Source organism: Mastomys coucha, unplaced genomic scaffold, assembly GCF_008632895.1.
Source record: "Mastomys coucha isolate ucsf_1 unplaced genomic scaffold, UCSF_Mcou_1 pScaffold11, whole genome shotgun sequence".
NCBI classification, from domain to species: domain Eukaryota; kingdom Metazoa; phylum Chordata; class Mammalia; order Rodentia; family Muridae; genus Mastomys; species Mastomys coucha.
Window position 1 is genome coordinate 9,672,657 of NW_022196893.1, and position 10,381 is coordinate 9,683,037.

At 53.1% G+C, this 10,381-nt stretch overlaps 1 protein-coding gene across 7 annotated transcripts in view; it reads left to right on the forward strand.

Moving 5' to 3' along the window:
* Positions 1-10,381, forward strand: part of Triobp (TRIO and F-actin binding protein) — a 62,267-nt gene that overhangs the window by 42,069 nt on the left and 9,817 nt on the right. For 6 of the 7 annotated variants that reach the window (XM_031348990.1, XM_031348984.1, XM_031349006.1 and 3 more), the window contains 6 exons: positions 215-271; positions 3,278-3,346; positions 3,440-3,529; positions 3,834-3,943; positions 5,664-6,192; positions 6,816-6,926. In XM_031348990.1, the coding sequence (XP_031204850.1) occupies positions 215-271; positions 3,278-3,346; positions 3,440-3,529; positions 3,834-3,943; positions 5,664-6,192; positions 6,816-6,926 (966 nt within the window). Of the gene's footprint in view, positions 1-214; positions 272-3,277; positions 3,347-3,439; positions 3,530-3,833; positions 3,944-5,663; positions 6,193-6,815; positions 6,927-7,073; positions 7,634-10,381 lie in introns of those variants that run through there. The other variant, XM_031349042.1, reaches the window with a different exon arrangement.

Below are 10,381 nucleotides of genomic sequence, written 5' to 3' on the forward strand. Positions count from 1 at the left end.
AGGCTGTCTCAGTGACTGTGAGTCTGTGTGGTTCTGCTTGGTTTGTGGGGGTGGGGGTGGGGGAAGTTCTCTGGGTCCTTTGCCCTCTTGCTCCATTGGTCTCCCAGGACCTCAGTGTCAGAGGACTAGGGCAGGATGACTGTCACATCCCCTTCCAGCAGCCCAGGTGGCTTTCTTACTGAGTCTGACCGTTGGCCTTCTTATCTACCTATAGCCCGATCTGCTCAACTTTAAGAAGGGATGGATGTCGATCTTGGATGAGCCTGGAGAGGTAGGAGGCTGGAGGGGAGAGGTTGGCTTGGGCTGATGCAGGGCTTTGGGCAAAGGGGTCCGATGGGAGAGCCAGTGAAAACCCTAATGGAGTGGACTTTCTGGTCCAGGGGAAGGGACGGCCGACTTAGTGAGGATTCAGGAGGGACAGGTTCCTGGCTCTAGGCTTCCTCATGAGTCTTAACATGTAAGTCCCAGGGTGGAGCCTCCCTGCTGTGCACGCTCCGGATCCCATCTTGAGCTCTTATCAGGAGTATCTTGGCTCTCCCTCCTCATGACAACACTGACAGGAACCTGAGGGTCCAGGGTGAAGGCTTCCCAGAAGCCCGCATTGTACCAATTTCCAGACAGTACAGAGTAGGGCACAGAACACAGGCCAGACCTGTCAGTGGAACCACACCCTCAGTCACCAGACCTATGACATGGGTATGACGGAGAACAGAGTCACAGAGCTCACTGTGTTAAGGAGCCGGAAGCCTCTATTGCCTGGGTTGATAAGCTCAGCTCATCACTGCTCCATCTTTCCAGTCTACTGTGGCTGTCTTTGGAAATGGCTGAGGCGGTGCCTGACGTTCACTAGCTCTGCTCTTTCTGGCTTTCTGCCTACTCTGCCTGCATGCGCCCGTGGCTCAGATCTGCATGCGGCCCACATGCCAGGCAGGGCTCAGAGCCAAAGGGAATCGCATTGTGTTTCCTGCCCACGCGCTTTATTCCCCGCAGCCAGTGGCCTTCTGTCCCTGTTGCCTGCTCGCCATCCCTTAGTGGCTGTTCTCCAGGCTCACACAAGGCCTGGCGCCCTGCCAGTGACCCCTGGTTCTGGCCTCCCTACCCAAAGTCCCTGGAGGGCAGAGGGATTATGGGCCCCACCCAGAACTGGCCATTACTCATGCTCTTTCATAGGGTTTTGGAATGTCCAAACTGGAAGGGCCTTGAGAGGGCAGCCAGCCCAGCCCCTCATGCACGATGGGAGTCAGGTCCATAAGAGTGCGCTCTCTTTCAGGCCGAGTGATACCTTGGGCAGCCCAGGCCTAGAACCTTGGGCCCTCAGAGCTTCATCTAGTTTCTGTTGCAGTTAGTAACAGAATAGACCTAGACAGCCAAGAAACCATTTTCCATAGACCCCACCTCACTTTGCAGAGACAGTTGAGTTTCCAATTGATATCTTAGTCCACTCCAGGAGCAAGATTGTTCTAAGTGGCTGGTGCCTTTGAACTGTCCTCAGAATCCTGTGCCACATGCCGTGAGAGATACATGGGGGAGAGATAACCTCCAACCTTACCCAAAATCTAGGGACTTCTTGCTATCCCCAGTGGACAGTCAGAACACTGAAGGTTGTGGATATGGTGACCCTTGCTGAGGGGCACATGGCAACACTCATACCCTGGGTGTTTGGTGCTAAACCCTGTTTCTCAGGGGAGACACCTAGGAAGAAGTAGAAAACATCGCCCTCCAATGCGAGAAACCATATCATGTCCCTAAGGAATAAAAATAGGAAACCGTCTAGACAGGGCTGTGGTGTTGGGGGAGCCCCAGGAGGGCTGCACTGGGAGACACTGATCCAGCAGTGAGCTGACTGCAACTGGGATCCCAGTAAAGTGGCCAGAGGGAGTCTGAGCCATACATGGGTTGCTTGGCTGCCCATCCCTTTCCCATGTGGCTTTCCGGCCTAAAAGAGGTACTGCAGAGACTCAAATTGCAGAATCACAAGTGTGAGGGTTAACCAACGCATTCTCACACTGGAACATGTGTGTAACCAGCCTGCAGCACAGATGGGGAAGCAGCATTCAGTTGCTTGCCCCAGGCCTCTTTCTAGTCCTTCTGTCTGAGAGGCCTTTGCTCTTGACCCTGTGTCAGGCCAACAGGCGTGTGGAGAAAGGCTTGCAGAGGTCTGGCCTCACTTAGTCACTGCCCCTGTAGGCATTTAGCCTCACAGAGCTGACCCTTCCCTCGTGTGCACTGGAGGAAGGCACGTGCTCTGCTGGGCTTTGGTGCCTTGAGAGGTCAGGAATGGACTGCGAAGACTCTGGCCTTGACTCTAGCATCACATAATCCAGGCATGATGGCGCATGCCTGGAATTCTAGTGCCCAGGAGGTTGAAGGCCAGATTATCAGGTGTTCAGGGCCGAGGCAGCAAGACGGTTAGCCGCTTAAAGCACTTGCCATGGCAAGCCTGCTGACCTGAGTTGATTCCTGGAGCCTAAGAAGGGTAAGAGAAGGTCTCCACAGAGTTGTCCTCTGACCCACACACTCACATGTACCCATTCACACACTCTGACACATATGCACTGCCACACATGTACCCACCCATACTCTCTGACACACAAACACACATACACACACGCACACACACTGCTGCACATATACCCATCCACACACTCTGACACGCATGCACTGCCACACATGTACCCACCCATACTCTCTGACACACAAACACACATACACACACACACACACACACACACACACTGCTGCACATATACCCATCCACACAGTCTGACACACATGCACTGCCACACATGTACCTACCCATACTCTCTGACACGCACACACGCACATACACACACACGTGAATGCTGCTGCACACATACCCACCCACATGCTCTGACACACACACTGATGCACATGTACCCATCCACATGCTCTGACACACACATGCACTGCTTCACATGTACCCATCCACATGCCCTGACACACATACGCACTGCACACAACCTGATCATTCTGGCTCCATCACAAGCTGAAAACCACAAGCTGAGCTACATGCAACCCTGTCTCAAAAAACAGTAGCATGGGGGTGCCAGCGAGCCAGAGAAAGGCTGCACTCTGGGGCCATAGAAGGCCTGGTTACTGAGGAAGGCCAATCCATTTCACAGCCTCTGTCTGCTTGGCTTCAGATCTGATCTGCCCTTCACACCCGTCAGCTGTAAGAAAGGGGGCCAAGGGCGGACAAGCACATACAGGATCCTTTCTTCCCCAGACCTGTCCCTCACTGTCTCCTCTTTCACAGTGGAAAAAGCATTGGTTTGTGCTGACGGATTCAAGCCTCAAATATTACAGAGACTCCACAGCTGAAGAGGTAGGGTGCCTGGGTGGGTAGGCTCTGGGGAGGCCTGAGAGCCGTGGCTGAGGTCCACAGAGTGGGGAGCCATGGTGGATCTTGTTGCTCTAGGCAGATGAGCTGGATGGCGAGATTGACCTGCGATCCTGCACAGACGTCACGGAGTATGCCGTCCAGCGCAACTATGGCTTCCAGATCCATGTGAGGCTGTGTGCAGATCCGGGAGGCAGAGGGTGTAACCCGAGGCCCTGGGCAGATGGCTGCCTGACTCGCTCACTCATTTACTCTCAGTCTTCCCTCTGCCAGTCAGCAGTTCTGATGCCCATACTTAACATACCTCGAGAGTCCCGGAGTGAGGCACTTACCGCAGACTGGCAGAGGGTGTCTGTCACAGCCTCCACCCACTCGACCCTATACACCTTCCTGGGAGGGAAGGACTACCTCCATGAGGGGAGGGAACACGGGCTGGCTGTGTGGCGAGCTACAAGTAAGGATGTCCTTGCAGACCAAGGACGCCATTTATACCTTGTCGGCCATGACCTCAGGCATCCGGAGGAACTGGATTGAGGCTCTCAGGAAGACCGTGCGTCCAACTTCAGCCCCAGATGTCACCAAGTATGTGTTGGACTGGACTGGGACCCTAGTGGGGGATGATGTTGTTGTGTCCCTGAGTGGGTTCTGTGTACTTGCCTGAGGGCCCTGTGGCAGTACCTTCTGGGGCTCAGTTAATCTAGTCACAAATTGCAGAAAGAGGGGTGCATGCTGCTGGCCATCCAGAGATCCGTTGAGAACTGAAGGTTTGACCTGCTGTCTCATTACGTCCTCCTACATTCTAACAGCTGGAAGGGGTCCTGGTGATGAGGAGGCTTGAGAGGAGGCTCTGTGTCTGCTAGCTCTGCCTTGTCCCATGGCCGTCTCTAGCTGCCTCGGTTAAAGGGATGAGTCCCCAAGCCTGACTAGACCCTGATCATTCAGCTGGAGGCTAGAGACTTTTCTATCTGCGTATCAGATTCCTCACCTGTCATGTTCGCTGTTGTGTCTGAACCCACGAAGGCCCATGGTGAATTCTGCAGAACTGAATTCTGAGAGAGCTCTGCGAGAGTGGCCCAGAGGTGTGCAGGGCAGGCCTTGTGTGTAGCTCTGCAGCTTGGTTACCAGGTCAGAGGGCACAGCTGACTGCAGAGAAGGCCCTTTAGAAGGCTTGTACCCGCCCCTTAGAAACTGGTCACATGATCACATTGCTTCAGGGGATGCTGGGAAATATAGTTTGGAGCTGAATGACCGTGAACACAGCCAAACTGCTGCTTTCACTCACTTAACATTTCAGCAACTCTGCGCTGTTCACTCAGTTTTCAGTGTGTCCCCTTGTCAGCAGTGCCTACACTGAGACCTAAACCCAGGGCCTGGCCTTACACATTTTTACACATTTTTTTTTTTCCGAGACAGGGTTTCTCTATAGACCAGGCTGGCCTTGAACTAAAGTGCTGGGATTAAAGGTGTGCGCCACCACTGCCTGGCTAGCCTTACACATTTTTTTTTTTAAAGATTTATTATATATAAGTACACTGTAGCTGTCTTCAGATACCCCGGAAGAAGGGGGTCAGATCTCATTGCGGATGGTTGTGAGCCACCATGTGGTTGCTGGGATTTGAACTCACGACCTTCAGAAGAGCAGTCGGCACTCTTAACCACTGAGCCATCTCTCCAGCCCCCGCCTTACACATTTTTAAGGTTTCTTTTGTTTTGTGTCTGTCTGTCTGTCTGCCTATGTGTGTGTGTTTGTGTATGTGTTACCTGTATATATGTCTGTGCACCAAGTGCAAGCAGTGCCCATGGAGGTCAGAAGAGGGTGTCAGATCCCCTGAGTTATGAACCGCCATGCCAGTGCTAGGAACCAAACCCAGATCTTCTGCAAGAATAGCCAGTGCTCTTACCCGCTGAGCCTTCCCTTCAGCTCTTTGTGCATTTGTTGTTGTTACTGTTGTTCTACAGCTTTCATAACACGCACGCACCAGCATTTGCAAAGGCTCTCCCATTTGCTTTGCACACTGAGCCCCCACATCTGTGCCATATGAGGCATTGCCATCCCATGTTCCTTACACAGTGACTGGGACCACGAGTTGGAATCTGCTGGCAGATGATCTTGCTAGGGTCTTCCCAGAGTCTGTTAGTAAGGAAGTGTGAGTTCTCAATATCTAGGCTGAACTGCTTGCTCACTGGGCTCCATGGCCAGCCCCTGGCCCTGGGGCCTGGCTTATGAGTAACCCCCTCTGCAAGTGCTTCTATGAGACTGCGTGGGCAAAGATCCCCTGACGAGGCTCTGCTGATGTCCTAGGCTCTCAGAATGCAACAAGGAAAACACTCTGCACGGCTATGGCACCCAGAAGAGCTCTCTGAAGATAGGGGAGCAGCGGACAGGCTCTGAGGTTATCGGCCGCGGTGGTCCTCGCAAGGTAGATGGACCACGGCAGTCACTGGACTACGTGGAACTCTCTCCATTAACGCCCAGCTCCCCACAGCGCATTCGCACTCTGTCCCGCTCCACTTCTGAGCGCCCAACCAAACAGGAGGATCTGGAGCGGGACCTGGCCCAACGCTCTGAGGAAAGACGCAAGTGGTTCGAGTCCACGGACGGCAGGACCCCAGAGACGCCCAGTGGTGATGGGTCTCGAAGGGGCCTGGGTGCCCCCCTGACTGATGACCAGCAGAGCAGGCTCAGTGAGGAGATTGAGAAGAAGTGGCAGGAATTGGAAAAACTGCCCCTGCGGGAGAACAAGCGAGTGCCACTCACTGCCTTGCTCAACCAAGGCCACAGCGATCGTAGGGGACCTACAAGTGACAGCCATGAGGCCCTGGAGAAAGAGGTAGGGTTCTCCCCCCAGCTCCTGTCTGTAGCAGTGGGCATGGCCTGACATTGGCTCTGCAGCTCTATAAGTGACCTGAAGTCGCCCCTTATTTGACCTGCCAATTGGCACCCCAGGCTCCTCACCGGGGCTGACTCTCTGCACTGCCTTTGTTTTGTATGGCTTTGTTTTGCCCTTAGCCGCGGGGCAGAGATATGAGGAGAGGTGAAGAACAGGCCATTGCTGTGGAACTGACATCCTGAGCCATGTTAGGTGCCTCTTTGCACTCCTTGGCATCTGATCTGCTAGGTCTCACTACAGTTTTCACCGGTGAGAAGTGAGGCACAGGGATGTCACCCCGTTCCCTTCATGGGACGATAGATACTGTGACTAGAGTGCTGTTTGAAACCTTGTCTTTCTCTCTGGGCCAAACCTCACCCGGGTCATTGACCTCTCTATCCTGGACCCAGACACAAAGTCCTTTGTCGGTGCCTCTCAGGACCGCTGCCCTTCTCCAAGCCAGAGCTGTTACTACACAACCCAGGGAACCTCCTGAGTTTGTAGCATATGGAACTGTGGGCTCCTCCCACCAGCCCCCTACCTCATTTCAGGACCCCCATTGATCTGGGCTTCCTGTGTCCTAGGTCCAGTCTCTCCGTGCCCAGCTGGAAGCTTGGCGCCTCCGAGGGGAAGCACCTCAGAATGCACCCAGAGTCCAGGAGGACAGCCGTATCCCTCCAGGCTACATCTCACAGGTAAGGCCGGAGGACTGCTCTGTGGGGTGGGGGCAGGTTTCTGGTTGCTGTGTTGTCAGAGAGCACCTGTGTTTGGGGAACCCTCTCTGTGTGTGAGAATCGTTGCCAGGCATTTGCTACACATCATATTGTTTAATCTCCCCACAGCTGGTGGGCATGATCACTGTGCCCATCTTACAGACAAGGCCACTGAGCTCTGAGAGGGTATGTGACCTGCCCGAGGTTCCCCAGCCTGCAGGTGTCAGAGGTGGGATTTGAGAATGGGTCCAGCTGACTGCAGAGCCTGTGTGTGAGTCCCCGTGTGACTAGTCTGCACTCGGACCTCTTCCTTGCATCCCTGTGGGGAAGTGGGGACCCAGTGGTCCCGGGAGTCATGCTCCTAATACAGGGAGAGGCTTTCCTGCCTACCAAGGAGGTCTACGGGACTTGGGAGCCTCCAGTTTGCCCTCAGGAGCTTGCCTGAGACAAAGGGAGGATGACTTTCTCCCTCTAGGGCAACCTTGTCTACCCCTGGGAAAAGGCTTTGTCCCCTGAGGACATTTGTCTGTGTCTGAGAATGATTTTGATTCTCACAACTGGATAACTAGCTCACCAGAAAAAAGACTGTGTATGTGTGCTTATATTTATTATAACTTATAAAAGGTTGTTTAGTATATAATGTACAAATAAAGTATATAACCCTTTTTATTGTGAACTCCATACAGAAATGGATTCTTCTCAGACTGCTTTAATGATTTCTCCATATTCTTGTGGCCACAGCTGATTAACAGACACGGGCAGTTCTCATATGTGTATTGGTTGATATGTTTATACCAATGAGTAACTTCTCAAGACTAACGTCGTAAGCAGATCCTTTGCTGAGCTGAACGACAGACAGCTTTCCGTTGAGACCGAGAATGTTCTAGTCAGAACAGTTCACCTTGTTTTGTTCTGTACAAATGTAGTTGTAGATGTGACACAGTGAGAGGCTCCATCTGCATTCCTAGCGTGTTCTCACCACTTCCAGACAATGTGGGAGACAATAAACCGAGTCCCAGTGTGTGACATGGAGCAGTTTCCATGGTGTGAGCCTGCCTGTGCAATGGACTAGCACTGCTGTGTAGGATTTCTGCCGTCCATCTGTCCGCCCATCCGTCCATCCGGGTGCAGTAGCCATAGGCGACGCCAGGGCCATACACGATAGAAGCGCTTTGTAGTGGTGGGGTGGACATGTTTTGACCACCAGCCATGATGTCTCTGTCTTCGTCACTTTTGTGTTGCTGTGATAAAGTTTCCTGACCCAGGCATCTTAAGGGTGAGAGGGTTTATTTGGGCTCAGGGTCCATGGTAGGGAAGGCATGGCAAAAGGAGTCTGAGGCAGCTGCCACATCGCACCCGGGAGATAGAGAGAGGTGAATGTGCTCAGCCCCTCTTCACCCCTCCATGCAGAATGGGACCCTGCAGGGTAGGGACACGATGGCACGCCTCTCCTGTACAGTGGTCTCTCCACCTCAGTTAAACTATAGAAGATGGCTCCACACAGGCGTGCCCAGAGGCTAGCCATAAATCATTTCTCACAGGTATGTCCAGAAGCTAGTTGCCTAGGTGACTCCACAGTCTGTCTAGTTGATAATTAACACTGGTGCATTTAATTTCTAAAAAGTAGTTTTGCTTAATGGCAGAGTCACAGTTCTGAGTAATTGGAGAGTCAGCTGTCTATAGTCTATACCGTGCATACCAGTGCCCGGAAGAGAGGAGAGTGTGGGGATGGGAGGAGGGTCTTGAAAAGTCCCCTGAGGGTTACACACTGAGCTCCTGGTGGCGAGTGGGTGGGGATCTTGCTATGGCAAAAGATAGAAGGCCAGTTGGTGCCTACAGTAGAACCTCCAAGAACAAGCTGGAGTTAGTCCTGCAGATGTTGCGAGTTCTTCAGTGACACACAAAGAAATCCTGGAGTGCAGTGGATAAAAGGACAAGGTCCAAGCTTGAGGAGTTAGGACAAGGGAACAGATTGGCTGAAGGGAGATTTTGGACCCTGGTAACTGGGGCCTGGGAGTGCAGGGGAGGCCTGGTGGTTCTGGGGCTGGGCCACCACTTTAGCAAGGGTTGGCCGCTGCTGAGTTGTGTGTGGGGGGTGGGGGGTAGCTGAAGGAGCAAAAATTTGGGCGACTGGTGAGGAGGCTATCCTGGGGTTACCTGAGCTAAGGGAGGGTGGAAGTGGCCCAGTGTTGTTGGGTCCTGTCATAGATGGGGCCCACTATGCATTGTGGGCTGCAGCCTGGGGTCACTGAGCGGAACTTGGCAAATCGTCTATGGGAGGGTGTGTTCGCTGGCTTGAGAGCAGCTGTGAGTGTTCACTTTTCTGTTAGAACCGTTTAGATTTCATTTAAGGAAAAGCTTGTTTTACCCAACTGAAATGTTAGAGGCACTACGGTAGCTCCAAAGCCACCATAGAAAAGAAAAGGACATACTTGGGAGGCAGAGGCAGGCGAATTTCTGAGTTCGAGGCCAGCCTAGCCTACAGAGTGAGTTCCAAGACAGCCAGGGCTTTACAGAGAAACCCTGTTTAGGAAAAAAACAAAACAAAACAAAACAAAAAAGAAGAAGAAGAAGAAGAAGAAGAAGAAGAAGAAGAAGAAGAAGAAGAAGAAGAAGAAGAAGAAGAAGAAGAAGAAGAAGAAGAAGAAGAAGAAGAAGAAATGGAGGCCCAGAAGTTTGGTATGACTCTTGAGCTATAGGCAGACCTGGAGCCCTTGTTTTCTGGTCCTCTTCCGCCCCACTGGGCACTTCAAAAGAAGCTGCCAGTGCTCCATCTTAGTAAGTTGGCACAGGTTCGGGGCAGGGCAGGTGGGACTGGGGTGCTAGGAAGTGAGGCGGAAGTGCTCGGGGAAACAGTGAAGGCTGAGACAATAGGCACTAGAGAGAAGAGGAACCTTATAAGTCACGTGTCCCTTGGGCCCAGGAGGAGGTGGTTGGAAACTCAGCTGATTCTGGAGAGGTGACCGCTGGGAAGCAGTCCGCCAGCCTGTTCTCTCAGGCTGAGTGGGTGGCCCTCTTGCAGGGCTCAACCTGCAGAGCAGCTGTGCAGGGTGCAGGGAGCAGCATAGGACCCACTGCGGCCCTGAGGGAGCCATAGGAGAAGGGCTCTGCAGCTGAGGCAGTGGGCCACAAGGACTTCCTCCTCTGTCTTGATATCATGGCAGAGAAGTGGCCGGTGTCACTAAGGAAGGCAGGTCACAGTTGACACCTGGCTGGCCCTCACCCCTTGTTGCCAAGCTCTCCCTAGATCTGGAGTGGCCCTGTGAGGCCTCTCTGAGGAAGGGTGAAGTTCACAGGGGAAGCATGGTGGAGCATGGTCAGCTCATCTCTACTCCCTAGGTGGCCTGGTCTGTGAGGGGACAGGCAGAGGACAGGAGCAGAGGCCCAGCAGGACAGGTGATCACACACATACACACACACTCTCTCTCTCTCTCTCT